Source organism: Aplidium turbinatum, chromosome 5 (assembly GCF_918807975.1).
Source record: "Aplidium turbinatum chromosome 5, kaAplTurb1.1, whole genome shotgun sequence".
NCBI lineage: Eukaryota > Metazoa > Chordata > Ascidiacea > Aplousobranchia > Polyclinidae > Aplidium > Aplidium turbinatum.
The window spans coordinates 10521611-10539583 of record NC_137476.1 but is presented as its reverse complement, the minus strand read 5'-3'; the positions used below and the strand labels follow the sequence as shown (position 1 = coordinate 10539583).

Below are 17973 nucleotides of genomic sequence, written 5' to 3'. Positions count from 1 at the left end.
TAAAACGAGACGTCTACCATTCAAAGACACTTTAATGGCACTTTTTTCTGATAAGGCACAAAGCGCATTATTTTCTATTTGCTAAGTACACAAGTGCACGGCGTAAAGGTAAGTTACACAGTTTTAACGCTTGCCGACATTGCGCAAGCGTTAGAACTGTGTCATTTGCCCGCAAAAGCAAACAGTAGTGTTGTCGTCATAACAACACGACATTGTACCTGGACGATGACGGCAGAAAGCGTCGAAGCGTGACCGCAATTAGGGGTAGTACAATGTTAAGTCGCCAACCAAATAAAAACATAAAAGCGATTTAAAAGATGTTTTTTTTACAAAAGCAAAGCCGTGTTGGGTAGAACGAGAACTGTACAGTAATACACAGGCAGTAAGGAATGCTAGATCAGCGCACCGTAGGCTATAGCTGTGTGGGAATGACTTTCTAAAATGGCAACTTATTAAATGGGATCTGTCTAAACTAAAGCAAACAATTTTTGGTTTCATTGAACTTGAAATGATGTTGTTTTTACGTTGACGTGGGTGTTTTTGAAAGTTTGTCAATGGAAAAATAACCAATTTCATCTGACAACAAAATACTGGCAGCAATGTCATGGGGACTGGCATTGATATGCATAGGATTAAATATGTACACAATGATTTCTGTGGGAAGAGAAAATAAAGCAATAATTTCACATTGATTCAACGTCGGACGGTGTTAATTCAATGTAAAAAGCAACATTTTTTGAAAAGAAAACGCAATAGAAGAAATTTAAAGAATAAGATCCACAGGTTTGACTTTTCCAGTAGCATTTTTTCGCACCCAAGTTTCCCTGTCTTTATCTGCGTCCGTTTTCTTTATGTATCCATTCACGGTTTCGCAAGTCTGAAAAGAAACCAAAACATTAGAAAACTCATAGGCCTACACAAGCTGCCAGACGGACCTCATAAAAGTTAACATAAGAAAAGTCTTGTGAAGAAAGGGGCGTTCTTCCCGGCTATCAGCACAAGGCTGAGCAGTGAGCACTCACTAGTACAGCGAGCAGTTGCGATTCGCTAACCATAACGGTATAGCTTCCACGCTAGCCATTTAGACCAGCCAATCAACAATATGTTTCTCGGCTGCCGAGAAACATAAGAAAAGTCTATGATAAAGCGAGCATTTTTCACAAAACTTTGCATCATGGAGTAAATACGAGAATAATCGCATTTTTGTGAAGCTGCATTTATGACGCTACACACAGAGAGACAACAATTGAACGCGAGAATGCTTGACGAAACTTAGCAACTAACCTTGTTTCGTTGAGTGTTCGTATCTACTAAGAGTTTTGTGTATTGCGAGAGGAGTGCTTTCACCGTGTCAACGCGTGCCGACTCGTGACGTTCAAGGACAAGCGTTGATGTGACCATCTCCTCAAACCACTGCTGCCTCTGTTTGTTGTACATCTCCACGGCGTGGGTCAGGTCTTCGGCTGCGCACACATGATTGCAAGATATAATTGTGATGGCAGGTTAGACGGGATTTGAACCATGAACATGGAGCCAGCCACCAAGGTTAGCATTTTCAATGTTTATTTGTTGTATATATTTTAGTGTGGTAGTCGATCGGAATATCATTCTGCGGTATCCTGTTAGCTTATATGTACCGACACAATGTCAAATTCATGTAAAATCAACCACCTTGCAAGCTAGATAGGAAAACAAATGCAGAAATTACACAATGATAATACGCAGTATAAGTGAGCTAAGGTTATATACTTATATTTACCGTGTTTCGTGGATTTCCTTCGTGCTTTCTGTATGTCTTCTTTTGTCTGCGATAAAAAAGAAATATGTCACATTCAGATTCGCATGAAAATAATGTCCGCTAGATGGAGTCAGATAGTTGACGCAACGGCAAATCAGCAAGGGACAAAATGAATTACTTTAACAGTGGGCTAAATAGAAAATTCTGCTACTTGTTATGACATGCGTAAAGGAATACGTAGCATTTTTCATATCATTGAACTAAGCCGTTCAGATCACCACAAGAAAAGTCTGCTGCCACCAATGTAATGCGGGTGACACTTGAATTGTTTGAGACAAAATTGCTTCGACTTTTTCCTTTTCCGGTTTCATGTAAGCGAAAGAAAGTTCAACTCACAACGAAACGCATAAGAATCTCCAAACAGACTTACAAGTGTTCAAACCAAAATATTTCCAACATTTTCAAAACGACATTTTGTTTCAAAGCAACGTTACCACGACTTGATATTGCTTTAAGTTATTTTGCTTGGAGAATTCCGTTTAGTTTAAATTACTTTAAAACGTTTTCAATTCGAACAGGTCTAATTGGTAACTAATCCCTGTTAAGTGTCGCAAAACAAGCAATATAACGAGTTTGAACTGGTTAAAACTTGTTTTATTCTAGATTTAAAATAAAACAATGTCGCGTGACCCAGAAAGGTTGAACAGATGGCAACAACATGACGGCGCAAGTTGTGGTGAAAACCGTTTGTGCGTGTTGTTCTGTTCCTTGTTCAGTATCAAACATGAGGAAGCGATTGGAAAAATATTGCGAAATTTTATCAAGTTGCGTACCACCCCCACAACTTTGCGAAGTATACTCGTTGGAAAGGTGGTAGATTTAAGCAAAATGTAGCCATTGTAGAGTAGTAGCCATCATCATACAGTTTGAAGCAAAATGGATGATGATGTAGTCATGTAGAGTAACCAATCATAGCACGAAAGGCTCTCACAAACAAAATACAACATAGAATGGTATAAAGGCGGATTTTCGACCTGAGATGCCTCAGAACATTAAAGGTTTGATTTATTACGCAACGGAATCGCTCTTGCTTGGCATCAACGCATTGCGTCAGAAAACAAAATTTCCACTTCATTAAGTGACATTTTTTGTTTAGTGGTAGCATTCGCTTGCTTTACGTCATTACGTCAACTAAACTGACGTGGAAACTTTACGTTCATCCGAGGCGTGACGACGCAATAAACAAAAGGAACAGTCAAAAAACGAAGACGTTATCATTCGTAAGCAACGTTGAGAGGAAATGAAAACACGCAACAAAAATATTTGATTTACGCAAGCTATTGCAATGGGAACTTATTCGTGCCACGACGACGAAGAATTAAAGTCTTTGCGAAGTGTCAGATCTGCGCATGCCAGCAGCGCATGATGTGACTGGATGGCAAAACGTTTTACTACAAACGTACTCTATCAATTTGCAAGAAGGCTGCAGCTGGGAAGGGGAAAGTGTATTTGCATAGTTGTTACGCTTATGAGAAATCGAAAATATTAAAATGTGCAAGCACAGCAATTCGGTGCAAAAGTACAATAGTACATCTCCGAAGTGCAATGTCTCGGAGTTTCACATACGCCTGGTACAGTACCCGGTTCCTAGACACCAGAAACCTCTTCGACATTGAAAGTACAAAACGGTTTAAAACCAGGCTGTGTTCCTTTCGCATGCTTTGTGTATATGATATATGACGCAGATATGGAAAATTACAGCTTCAATGCAACAAGAAATTTGAGACAGGGATAAATCTGCTAAGCCCTCGCCGGCCATTATACGATGCCACATGTTTACAAAGGTCCCGGTTTCTACATTTAAATTCAGAGCGGCTATTTCCGCTTAGATCTCTGTCAAGCCTCTCTGCCCAACAGTAAGTAGTCCACAATGCAAAAAGACTTCGTTATTGAATTCGGTCGATAACAGATCATAGTGATGTATGAATCTCTCTTCTTCAAGGATTAAAAAAATAAATAAAAGCAACAGGCTTCGATAACGCATGCAATATCACAATTCCAGGTATTGAAATACAACCAACGTGGCGAAAGGAAATTGGTAATCTAAATATAGCAATGCTCTATTAGGGACCACGCAATGGTTATAAGATACAAGAGAACAAAAATGCAGCCCTTACATGCTTGGGGGAATTTAATTTACTCTCGTAGTCTTTGGTTCTCTCCAAAAGGACCTGCTTTGATCTCTCCGCTGCTTGGTACCTTAAAATGTAACACGATATTGTAATTCATGTCATTCAGGCTATAAGTGTGCTATTAAAAGACTGAAGTTTACGCCTCAGCGTGACGGGACGATGTTAGACGTCATTTCTACGTAAACACACCTTACCTAGCAACCCAGCCAGCAAAGCAACTGTTTGTTACATTGATTCAACGTCTGCAGACTTGTTTTGCTGTCTGGAAAACCTCATACAAGTATTGCGGGCCAAAATTAGCACTAGTGACGTAGTTTTGTATTAGAGTAAGAGATAGTTTTGTAGAGAAGTAAATCGCCATCAGTACCTTTAATGAGCTGATTATACGTCAGAAGATATCTACAGTAGAATCTACACAACCAATCACCGAGGTCCAATTGATTTTGAATACACATTTGACATTGAAATAGACACAAACTTACTGCACGGTACCGAAAAACATGCCTGCCAGTGTTCACATTGCATGTTGAATCACAAGGCTGGATTGTATAATAAGACATGGCCAAAGATTAAGCAACAATGGTTCAACTCTAGAAGTATGCGGTTCAGGGACTGCTCTCTATTCGGTGGCTCAAGAAGATGAAACAATTTACGGGAAAAGAGGAACTAAAAAGTTAAATACTGAGTATGGATGCAATTTGAAAACATTTGGACTGGATAAAGCTTGGGTTCAAAGTTCGCTTTTGCTGTGATGGAGCTGGGCCCCGTGCATTTCGCATTTTCAAAATATGTTTGATAAGGCGTAATTGTTAACTTGCAAGATTCGCGATGGGAAACCTGATGGGGGGGAACAAGCACCTTCTCGTGGTCCCTCCCGTCAGTACCATATCTTCAAGACAGAAAAGAGATATGCAAAGAAGCTTATCACACCCGAGCAAACCACTCATACGCCGATGATGATTCGCGATACTAAGCTGGTAACCTTAATTTAGTGAATTGAGAATTCTTGCTTCCAACTCACTTGATTTGGACTTGCTTCCTCAAGTCTGCGATGTGAGCTTCCAGCTTCTTGAGCTCTTTCTTTTCTTTGTCTTTTTGATCGAGAAGAGATTGAGCGATCTCCGAACGTAACTAGATAGCAAAGTAGACATTGTAACAACATTGCGTTGCATCAAGCAAAGTACAATGGTTGCAAAGTTTGGTTCAGAATAATCCCTACCATGGACAAGGTACGAAGTTCAACCTTTTGCCATCATCAAACTATTAAAGAATCTTGAGTAGTTGTGTATAAAGTGCCTAGAAAAGTTAAATGACCAACGCACAAACTCAAAACTAGTGACTACGAATGAGCATACCTGGTCGGTTATAAAAGCAAGGAAACTGACTTTTACAAGGGAATTTCAATTTAATGCTTACCAATACATATAGCAATAGAGCTGTTTTATGTACTTTTTGTTGAAAGGCGGTTGTCGAGAAGGCCAAAATAAACACTTATAGTCCAACCCACAAGGTCTGTAGCTACAATGCCATGACCACTTTAAATCTTACCTTGTTGGCGAAATCTTGATGGATTCTCGACTCCGCCATAGTGGCTGCCTTGACCTGCTTCAAAGTTTCGCCGAGAGTCCTGAAAGTATAAGGCAAAATCGTATAGCGACGTCACCAAGCAAACAAAGAAAGAGAACGGACAGGCTGAGCAAACAGAAAATGCATCAAATAATCATTACGTCATGCGGCGAGAGATATGATTTATGCCGCAGTGTATGGGAAGTTTCAATATCACGGTCTGTCTCTGAATGATATTCTTTTACCTTGCAAATCAGCCCCTTTTTGCATTGATTCAACGTCTGCACACTGATTTCCTGGCTGGAAATGAACGTTTTTCTACTTGCGGGTAGGGTGAATAGATGTTGATGTAGCACCAAGCTCACGCAAGCGTAAAAATGACGCAAAAACAACATCGTATTTTGCGTTAGATTAAATTTAAAGCAGCGTTTTTTGTTAACATGACTGCAGTGAGGAGCGTTGTTGAAGAGGGCAAATCGAAGTCGTCTAAAGCGATTAGAAAGGTCGCTGCGGTAGGGTGGCAATTAGACGAAAGTATCTGGTCCTACCCTATACTTTAGCACACAGCAACAAAGCATGCACTTTCGCAATTGTGCATGGCGACTTGTAATTGGTGGTTCCGACACTACTTTATATCTAATCGATCCTAGCATCGGTCTTTGGTAGTTTTCAACAAGTCGAAGCCAGAAACTGTGGTTCAAAGTTTAGCAAAACGCTCCGACCACATACAATGAAATGGCCAAAAAGTTAATCCAACTTTGAATTTATCGCTTGAGAAACATAAAAGGGTACGCACTCCGCACATTGAGGCTTAGTAAGTGCACCGTGAGGCGGAAATTATTTTCTTTTTGTTGTTCACATTTTTGATAGCAACGAACTAACAAGGAAAGCCTGAGCTCTAAACGATTGTCAAAATGTCCATTAGTTACATTTCAAACAGGTTGTAAACTACGTTGTTTCAACATAACGTCAACGTTTGGCTAGTATTTAACGACTTATTAAATCCAAAACATTTCACCTTACCAAATTGGCTCTTGACTGAGACATAGCCTACAACTAAACTGAAATCATTTTGCCGCCTAACACTGCTGTCGATGTTGCCAGTTTTTAAGTTGACTAGACTTGGTTCTTTCCGCAAAGATCGCAACGAAACAGATAACAAACCAACACACACACTACATCCAACGTCTGCAGACGTTGAATCAATGTAAAACACGGTTGATTTGCTGTCTTGGGCTTCAATCACTTCAATCTTGCAGACATGCGTCAGATAATAAATTAACCCAGGTGGTTTGAATTGGCAAAATTCAGCGGCTAGCTTTACGTTACTTTGATGCTGTGAGAAGAAGAAGCAAAAATGTAAAAGCGTCATTTGCCAACTTGGAAATGTGCGCTTGTGATCAAAGCCACCAAAACAATTTCATTTTTCGATTACGTCACTATTTTTTTATTCCTCGCCATAAGTAACCACAAGTCACAAAACAATTTCACGAAAAGGTGGCATTTCCTTTCCAAATAAAAAGCAAAGCATTGAAGCAAGCGTTTAAATTAGAATCAAAACGTTATCGAACTGGAAAAGCAAGTTAAAACAAGCATTTGTTGCAGTAAAATAAAAAGAAAAGAATGCCAAGCTGCTTAGTGCTTACCCTCCTTCTTGCTCGGCGGATGTATTGTTCGCTATGGTAGCAAGTCCCTTTGCATATTGGATTTCCAATGCTTCTCTGAAACAAAAAACAAGCGTGACCTTACGGGACGGGAGAGACAACTGAATTGTAAGCTGATATGTTTAGCTGCTCGCCCATTGAAGGCTGAAGGCGTGAACGTAGAAACAACAGAAAATTGCCTAACAGCTTAATTCATAAAATCGAACACTTGGCAACAATGACCCAGACAGCAAATCAGCAGTTTTTTTACATTGATTCAACGTCTGCAGATGTTGAATCAATGTTAAAAACTGTTGATTTGCTTTTAGGAAAAGGACAAGTTGTGTCAAACATAAACACTGGATATAGAATCAGAAACGGTGATATGGGCTATTTTTATAAACATATGATATAATAATCGCATTTGTTTAGTGAATCGAGAAGACCGTTTAACAATTTCAAATGTATTTGTATGATATAATGCTGGCAAAAAGGCAGCTTGCAAAACCTCTCTTTTTACATTGATTCAACGTCTACAGATGGCAAATTAGAATTTACTACATACGTTGAGGCAATATGAAAAACACGGATTGTTCTAGTTGGAAACCAATTAAGCATGCTTTGTATCTATGACATAATAATTCATATCTCGAACCAAACTGACCTAGCCTTGAACAGATCTGACATTTCCTTGCACATTTGCTTTCCTTTCAGCATCTTCTGGTACAGGATAAAAAACCCACTCTGAAAGCCATGGTTCTCCATTCTGTCATTCTGCAAATAAACACAAAATTTTATGAATAACTAACTTATTTCCAACGTCTGTTGACGCGAAATCAATAGAAATCAAAACTAACCGAAGACAATTTAAGGATCAAGGTAACATGAGCATTTGGTTGAACAGGAACACATAATTCGCAGCCGATCACTGAACCACGAAATAAGTTTGAACAAATGTAGATATTTGCCAACACTTAGTCATTCTGACTAAAAAAGAAGTCGTGTAAATTTTACGGTGACAAACGTCATGGTGACAAAACAAAAAAGCGAAAGACGAGTCATGTTTTGCAAATGAATTTAAACGTTTAAGCAACGCAACAAATTGTAAAGCAAGCACTGACCCAGAAGTAATCGCAGTAACTGAACTTCCCAGGATGAAGCAAACTCTGTTCTTTAGCTTCCTTTTCATCGGGAAATGAGATTCCGTTGAGCTGTGAGTGAATGGGCTCGTGTTAGGTTTGCTTTGTCAACGCAATACATTGAATGTGTTTGCACAAAAGTCACTGCCACTCCAGTTCAAGGAACAAATGCTAACTAATGAAAAATAGTAGGGAAGCTTAAATTAGCACTGGAAAATGTGTCACCAATGCAATGATTGCAGACCTTCTGCAGACATTAAATCAATGTTAAAAAGGGTTGATTTGCTGCCTGATGGCGTATCAGCATGCGAAGTGTTCGCACACGACAGTTGTTCTCGGAACAAACAAAATGTTTTGCCAACGCGGTGCATCAACAGAAGAGGTATTGCTGACAAAACAATTCACTGCTGGTGCATCTAACCATGCGTTTACGACAACGCAGCGTCGGCAAATATCGCAATATTTGGCTTTAGACTAGACACCAGTTGGAAATAGTAGCCACGCCTACGCGTCAAAATGACGATTATGTTATTCTAAGCGATTTTAAACCAGCCAAGCAAAACATTCAAGCCCAGACAGAAAAATCCGTCATTTTTACATTGATTCAACGTCTGCAGCTGTTGAATCAACGTAAAAATGACAAATTCTGTAGTACGGGAGGTTTGAGCCTGAACACTTGTGGTCTTGGACATTCATGGATGAAAAAGTGGTTTGAGCGATGGAAAAACGACGTACAGACGAAGTGGATGGTAATTTCTGGTAGTGGCAGGCGTTCAATTTAGGCCCAGCCCTGATTTCGAAAGTTTTTTTTTCTGATTGCACTAACAATTCACAACGTGTTGAACACGATGCAGTTTTTGATATGATATATTTCTACGTACCGTAATCATTTGATGTTGAGAGACGTATAAACGACGCTTTGTTTCATAAAGTAATAATGCTAGAAAGTTCACTCACCACCTACTTCAGGATGTCTTGAAGTAGGCTGCGGTTCGCCTTTTCACATTAGTTTTACAACGACCAAACCCACCAAGGTAAATGAGAAAATCAAAACGAACATGTTAACTTGGCAGTAAACAGAAAATTATATTGCTGGGCTGCTGCCCTAGACAACAAATTCTGTCATTTTTACATCGATTCAACGTCTGCAGACGTTAAATATTGTAATTTTTACGTTGATTTAACGTCTGCATACGTTGAATCAACGTAAAACTGACGGATTTTGCTGTCTGGGGCATGATTATCACAGAAGGATTAAGCTGACATTTTTCGAAAATCAAGGACAGGTCATTAGCAACGGTGCAACAATTTATTTTCTATATGGATTTCAGAAATTGTTTCTTGAACCAATTATTTTTAGTGCATACTTTTATAGCTCGTTCAGAGTAAACGTCACTGAGTGAGTGATTACTCAATCAAAATAAGCTTAAAAGTGCACATTCACTCTTAACATAGCGACGAAGCACGACTATATATGAGCAATAGCAGACGTGATGATCAATCTTGAGCGAGGAAGCTCTGCCGTCTGCAAGTCAGTTACGGTCCCATACACTCAAATAACCCAACAGGACATTTTTAACTCAGACATAAAAAGAAAAGTAATATATTCCTAGTTACAATAATAGATTTGAATTTAAAGTGATTTGTAACAGCGACACATAATTGTGACACGTACTAAGAATGTTCATGTATGAAGCCGGGTTGCAGACAAAAGCAGCATTCAGTGATTAAAAACATTGCCAGACAACTATTAAGTGAAAATGCTTAGAAAAACAATCATAGTCACTTCATGTTTGCAGCGAGCAAAAATGAATGCAAAAAACAATAAATATCACCCTATTGATTGAAATGTGGCATGAAAACCGGCCAAAAGCCAAAACTGCACGATACAAGGAAACACACAATTGACCTGCAGGAAGAAGTTTTTCCTGTTGGCAAGTTGTCATGACCCTGTGAGGCAGTTTCCATGAACTACTTAATTGCATAAAAGCTGTTTATTTACATTGTTTTTACTTCGTCTAACGGTACTGGATTTTAGTAATTTTATGTTTTTCGTCTGATTGCCATATGTAATTAGCCTTACCAAAAACTGCTGTACAAACAGATTTCCATTCAACTTTGTGTTTAGTATGATAAAAAGATAGTAGAAATAGGCTAGTGTGTTATTAGCATGTATGCAATGCGTACTACAATTAGCATGGTGATACCATCGCGTTCGTCCAAAGATCATACGAATCTACATTCCACCGTATGTAAAACAAAGCACAACTAATGACAAACTGAAAGCGACTGCTATTTTGCATTCATCAAACGCTGGCATTTGCACAACAATCTAACCTCTTAGTGTAATTTATTAAGAATCGATTTCGCTATATGTATAGTAATAGCATCTTCAGCCCAAAACCTTTCGTCTTTCGCACTGTGTATCATAGCTTCCCGTTGGTATGTCAATACCATGCGGCATGTGAAAAAAGTAGCTTTTGAAAACAAGTTTTAGTTGTGTGAAAACACAGCAAGGTTTCGGCGGTAAGTAATGCTGAGTGTTCTGTAGCGTTTACGAGTTCTCACTATACAGCATGTTGGTTTGCAACAATACAATGTGTAGCCAAGTACCGTATATATTTTCCAAGTACAGTACGTTTGAGTGTAAAAGCATTCAAAACAGTTCTAATCAAGAACAGGAAAACATTAGGCTAATGTTATTCCCCGCGTCACAAACATGAAGAAAATCTATTAGCTTATCAGATAGGCATCGCTGTTTGGTTGTTATTTTCTCTTCACACGCAAATGTAACATTTAACGACGTTGTAAAACGCATAAACCAAAATTTCAATGCAAAGGAAAAAAAGTTTAACCGACAACAAGTATGAAAACTTGAAAAGTCTCTGTATCTTCAGAACTGAAGGAAATGCTCTTCAAAAACAAAAACATTGATACGCTCGTCTCGAAGTTTGCTCGTCCTACCTTAGACTTAGAGAATGTGTAACTTACATCAAAATGTATGGATTTAAGAAATGAAAACTGAAATATCAAACCGAATATTGACAGTGTAGTAGGGTAGTACAGTTATAAGAAAGCAACTTTAATGACTTGACTACAAAGCTACTGGTTCTATATTTCAAACAGTTAATCAATATAACTAAACAGTGCGTACATTTCGAAAAACTTCGAAATAATGGTAACTATTAGAAAAGCAGGTTTTGGATGTTGCGTATTCGGTTGTTAATATTTTGTTTTTTCCAACCTGTCTGATAAATTAGTGCTTGAAAAGCTATTTCGGGTTCTTACTTTTCGAAGTACAACTCATAAAAATATTTTGCTTGAAATCACAATCACATCAGGTTAAACAAGACTGAACGACAAACTTTTCAGACAACAAACCAACCGTTCTTTGCATTGATTCAACGTGAAACAGCGTCAGCACATAGAAATACCAAGTTGAAGAAGTCGATTAATCAGTCCCTTGTCAACCAATCAACTTTTTATACGTTTTTTTTAACGTCCACAGACGTTGAATTAATGTAAAATAGGTTGATTTCTTGGTTGGGTTGGCACTCACCATGCGTACGCGTGGACGTGGCGGAGTTCCATTCATTTGTGGGTTGGAGGAAGTTGATGCTTTTTTTGACCTCATCAGTACAGGGGATGGTGATTGGTTTGGAGTGATGGGAAGGGATTTACTCACTGGACTGGTAGGACTAACATCATCTTGACGCTGGTGTCCGGGGGTGGTTGGCTGGAAGTTGAAAAAAGGTCAAATCTTTAGGTTGAAGTTAATCACAAAACGTTTAGTCATTTGTTAAATTGTTAATGACTCAAGCACGAAATAGTCAGCTTTGAAGTAAAAGGTTCAAACCATCAACTGTTTAACCGTACGCCCAATATTAGTCCGAGAACATCATTTTAAAGCTCACTAATGGAAAGTGCTGAACAGGCTAATTTTGCGTCACTGACAGCTTTGAATAGATATTCTTACATAGGATTACATTCTATTATCTACAAGTCCAAACAATGGGTAAGTATATTGCTTAAGCATTAGCATTTGCACGTTTTTATCATACATGTTTATGGAAGAAGCTTACTTGTGATACGGAATGCGAAAGACCATCTCTTTCTGTAAGTGGCAATGAAAGATGCATTTTTCCGTTGACTGAAAGATTACAAAATAATAACTGAAAGACATACCGAAATGATGCTCTCCCCTCTCGTACAAAAAAAATTGCATATTGCACAGTATAACAATAAAAGGTTTAAAATACGTTGAGTTAAAAGCATATCAATTCGCTCTGTCAAAGCTCTCAGTACAGGTATGACCATGAACAATAACACAGCAAAATCTAATGGAACAAAAGCAAGAAAACCAACCTCAATTAGCTCATAAAGCACTATGCAGTAAAAGTGTCAATCAGAAAAACATATAAAATTGAATTATAACTGACTCATCAGATATTATGTTTAAGAGGTCAATTATGCCAATGGTGCACACGAACAGGATGTGCAACTCACAGCAAACTATCAAAATTGCGGCTAAATGCTTCATACAAAACCATACAAATCCTAGTACTTAGTTAGTTCATCATGCATTCAATCAATGCTGTGGCTATGTTTCATTCATTGAGACTTTTAAGTTCACCTCCTGAATCCAAACCAATGTCCACCACAAATCTTAAAAGGTCACTTCCGTTACTATTTTACATTTTTACTGTTTGCAATTTTAGATTTGCGTGAAAACTTAAAAACGTTACTTCAGTGTTATTATATGCTGCGATAACACAAGCAGAAGCACTCTGGAATAAATGAATGCTCTATTCTAAAACGCCAGTCAGTTCAATGTTTTTGCTTGCTCTACCTGCGTTGTTCATTGATGTGTTGGCTGACGTAATCTCTGCAGGCTGTTCAGGTGCGTCGTGATTGGCTGAAGGCTCAAGTGATTTAGGTATTTCCCAGGAGGTGGCTAAATGAAAATACGGTCATGTGAAATTATAGACCATTGAAGCTGAAGCAAATTAACAAGCCTATCTCCATTTTGGTTTTAAGTAACCATTTTTGTAACATCAGCTGATATTTGTTACAATAATACATATTTTTCCATAAGTAAACAGTATGTCCAACCGCGGCACCGACACAACTTCCTATGTTAGATAAAGCCACATGCACAGACCCAAAATCAGAACAAATACATAATGTAGTTTTCTTGCCCTTATTTAATAATTAAGCAAACATAACAGTCAACTTTTATGTAATATAAAAAAATCGAAGGTTGGTATTGAAACAGACATTAACAAACTTGCTGTAGAATAACCGAAAACTGATTCCTCAAGAATTTAGATTAAAGAGCACAGGGTAATGTAGGGTAAAGTTGTTACTCTACACTTCAAACCAAAATCAATTGACGAAAGTGCCCAATGCATATGCCGGGTGATATTTCATACACAAAAGTTTAGCCAGAGTCTATTCTATTTCCTTGAAAAATGATTAAAATATTCTGTCGGTACTTGAATACATGAAACCAAGACTCTATTCTTTTATTTGATATTACCCGTTTTAATGAAATGTTAGAATCAACATACACGTAGCTTACCGTTTGTGCGGGTATTTACATAATACGTTTCCCCAGCTTCCGTTTCCACTTCTTTCCATTCATCCTGTTCGTTAACAACAATGTCTGGTTGCTGCCAAAGCAAAGTAGAGAATGTTTATAATAACATATTTGTGAAATATGGTGTGTCCTCATTGATGAAGCAATGTTGGCGCATGCACATTGCACAATACTGACATATTAGAAATATCCATGAATTAAAAATTTCAACAATTTTCTTCAACCTTTTTGTTGATGTTTCAATTTTTACATAACCAGAAACATATGGTGGTGGCACATTGGCTTTTGAATAGGCTTAGGAGCACAGTTATGCTAAGTAGCTAAGATTTGTCAATCAGCTCAAAGTGAATAAAACAAAAACAAAACAAGCATCATCAGACAAGACAATGATGTTTATATTTTGAGTCTGAGATGCTATCAATGCATCAATGAATCATGATTTTCATTGTGGCTTAAACCAGCCATTGCATGAAAAAATAAAATAAACTTCTTTTGCTATAGGTAAAAGTACAATTTTACACTGAATGCATTCTTAAGAGGAGAACTATATTATGGTAGTAATTTCTTATTAAGAACCCTATGCCTGAACCACACGGCTAAATATCAAATCAAAAACATTGCTTTAAAATGAACAAGTTTGATACACTTTTAACACATATCATAAACAGCATGTGATACCTCTATTTTTTTAACGTACGATGCTGGAAACCACCCCCGGTTTCCATTCTTCTCTCCTTCCCACCATCCAGCATCACCAGAAAATAAAACTGTGATAATTTCACCAGCTTCAAACTCAAGCGTTGTGATCTAGAAAAAAATACATGTGCCAAGTGAAAGGTACTGCCAGTGAAGTGAAAATATGATTTTGTTGCACTGCATCTGTAATTTAATAGCATTAGGCTGCACACATGTCGTCACAATACATTCAAAATATAATAATTGTTATTGAATGTAGAAATCTTCATACTCGGACTGAAAAAAACTTTTTTGCAATTTTGATCCTAGCAGTTTTACATACCGTTCCTATATATTTTATGATTATTCAATGAATTTAGAAAGTAAAAAATTATATACTTTCCAGATGCAAATGAAAAAATGGAAATTAATCAAATGTGATTTTGAAGAAGCATAAGAGGAGTTTTTTTGCTTTAAAACTTTCAATTCAAAAAGATATTCAAATACTAACAGTGCTTGGAAGTCCATAACTTTTTGAAACTGCTCTTTCTATTACAGTTGCTGTCAAGATCAAGGACATGTAAGAGTTGAAGACTTAAGTAACGTTGCACAATATCTGGAGTTAAACCTTGCATTAGAAATGTAGTTGCTTACAAGCAATTTTAAGTATCTTACTAATATGTATTGTGATCAATAAATCAACAATAACAAAATTGCATTTTGTACTACAGGGGTTCAAAACTGGGGTGCACAAAACATGCAATCATTGTTAGAAGGAGGCACGTCAAAAATTTAAAAACCACTGCTGCATACACTTTAAATTGGCAGCGTTGTTGTCTGAAAATTGTCTTATCGAATTCATGTCATAAGCACAAACCCCAAAAGTAGAACCATCACTCAACCTTTTTAGAATGAAGATGCAACATGCTTCTATTCTTCTAAGTTGGAAAAGGTCAAGCAAACAATTGATATGTTATTTTAATATGAACATATTTAAATGACAAGATCAAGAAAAAGATGGTTTAACTTTTAGAATGTATGTGTAGGCTAAAAAAATAAAATTGATTGCATAACGCACTTCACCTTTAAAAAAAACTCAAAACTTGGCATCACATGGTGGATAGAAAAATTGACAGACAACAACATTTTAAAAACAGGCAGAAATTTCATTCTGTTCATCTTGATGACCACGCCTGTCAATATTCAATGCAAAACTGCCAAAATTGAGCTTGTAAAAAGGCTTTTCAACAGTCCAAATATAAAGATTCCCTGAATCAATTAGATCCACAACTGCTAATAATTTACAGATTTTTTCAGTCCAAATACTTCAACAGTCCAAATATAAAAATTCCCTGAATCAATTAAATCCACAACTGCTAATAATTTACAGATTTTGACTAAGGTTGTTCAAAATGAACTTTTTTTGTACTAACAAACTTGAGTTGAAAAGAAAGCAAGGCTAATAAATAGTTTATGCTACTAAATTTAATGAAACATATGGAATTCAATCAAACAAGCAAAACTTGCTTTTGAATATTTTATTTTTTACTACACACAACTTTAATTTTAAAAATCACCAATCTTTTGTCTGGTTCTGGTTTGCATAATTTTCATAACAATTGCCATTTAGTTAGCATGCAAAAGTTGTTTTAGGCTATAGGATACATTTAGTTGTATTGTCAATCAACAACAGGTAGACTACCGGTACCTCTAAAGTGAATGCATGACAAAAACATGGCAAACTTTAACGTTTTAAAATAGTCTAGACCAGTGCTCTTCAACCTTTTTGTCCGTGGTACACCTTTTTTCAATAACTTTGTATACCTCACAAATAGCAATGTTTAATTGTGCACAGGAAGTAAAAAAACTAATAATTAATTAATTGTTTGTTAAAGTGATTATAGTAGTCTTGAACTGGGCACAAGAAACTACGCATGCAAAAGTGCAAAAAACGTCAAAATTGAAGTTGATTTAATGGCTAGCTTGTTGTTGCATTGTTTCGGCAAGTTGGACATAACGTGGTGTTAGCTCTTTCTTTATTCCTCCCCGCAGAATCAATGTCAAATATCGAGTTTCGTTTGTTTGACTTGATCTCAGCAAGACTGGAAAATCCTTCTTCACACAAATAAGTGGTAGGCATCTGCACCAAGACATCAATGGCTTTTTGGGCGAGATTTTTGTATTCGGGAAATTCAAGAAGTGAAACCCAACATTCTGCTTCCAGACATTGGTCGTTATCTTCAGGAAAATACGTAGTCAAATTGTCGGCAAGTAATTTTAGGTGACCAACAATAAGGGCAGACAAGCTATCTTCAGTAGAAACGTCCTCAAACTCCTAGCTAGACTCTTTCATGTATTGACTTAATATAGGAAAGTCATTGAAGTTCCTCGACAAAGCATTCTCTTTCCAGAGTGCAGTTTTCATCTTCAGCGCATTGATCTTTGACCGTTGACCGAAATGACCGAGTCAACTAGTTGAATCTAGTTGACCGAAATATCACAATGAATCTAGTTGGAAAATATCACTTGGAAACTATCACTTGGAAAATATCACAATGAATCTAGTTAGAAAAAATCACAATGAATCTAGTTGACCGAAATATATCACCCCCTCTTCCTTGAAGTCTGATGTTCACTTGGTTCAAACGATCAAAAATCTAAGCCAAGTATGCCAATTTTGCAATCCAGAATATGTCACGAAACTTGAAGCCCTTGGGTCTCCGTGTTCAGTGTAAAATGCCCCTAATTGTTCGCGAAGTTCAAACACACGGGAAAGAACTTTCCCTTGCGATAGCCACCGTACCTCTGTTGTGACTTCCACTATCACAGATCTAAGCTGTATACCCTTCTCCAGCTGTATACCCTTCTCCAGCTGTATACCCTAGTTTTGATCTGGTATACACTTGGGTATACAGTATACCCGGTTGAAGAGCACTGGTCTAGACTACATACTTTAATTAGGCTAATTAAAACAATAAATAAATCTTAATGATACATACCTTTTCCCCGCCTACACCATTGTAAGCATAAAGTGCTCTGCAGCTGATTTCATTCATATTTCCGTTGTAGTGATTACCGGTACACCGTCAAAATAGTTCTTTGTGAAAATAAAATAATTAAAATTCACAAATTCTTAGATTGCACAGCGTAGCCTTACAGTCTGCGAAAAAACTGCAATCAGTCCAGTCAAGAAACATACAGTACCAAAAATAAATTAAACTTATCTTCATTTTTTTGGGTGAACTTGACTCACAGCATTTTTTGTCTCGAACAGCGCTGCCAGTTGTATTCAAACAATGAGGTCTTTTTATGAATGTTGATCAGACAGAAAATGAGTTTTGCATACTCGTCATTGTTGTCAATATTTTGTGTGTTTATCTGGGTAACAAAACTTCGAGTATGAATTTTTTGCTTGTTGTTG

The 17973-nt window shown here is 37.3% G+C and overlaps 1 protein-coding gene across 1 annotated transcript; it reads right to left on the bottom strand.

Moving 5' to 3' along the window:
- Nucleotides 1-707: 707 nt before the first annotated feature.
- LOC145769995 (growth arrest-specific protein 7-like) lies at nucleotides 708-17708 on the bottom strand. The gene is made up of 15 exons (XM_082581568.1): nucleotides 17552-17708; nucleotides 14556-14684; nucleotides 13860-13950; nucleotides 13128-13232; nucleotides 12361-12428; nucleotides 11838-12014; nucleotides 8261-8350; nucleotides 7804-7913; nucleotides 7143-7217; nucleotides 5479-5557; nucleotides 4952-5061; nucleotides 3916-3997; nucleotides 1760-1805; nucleotides 1285-1463; nucleotides 708-877 (listed from the first exon to the last, which is right to left on the bottom strand). The coding sequence occupies exons 1-15, from the start codon at nucleotides 17606-17608 to the stop codon at nucleotides 764-766; spliced, it is 1512 nt and encodes a 503-aa protein (XP_082437694.1). The 5' UTR covers nucleotides 17609-17708; the 3' UTR covers nucleotides 708-763.
- Nucleotides 17709-17973: the final 265 nt, after the last annotated feature.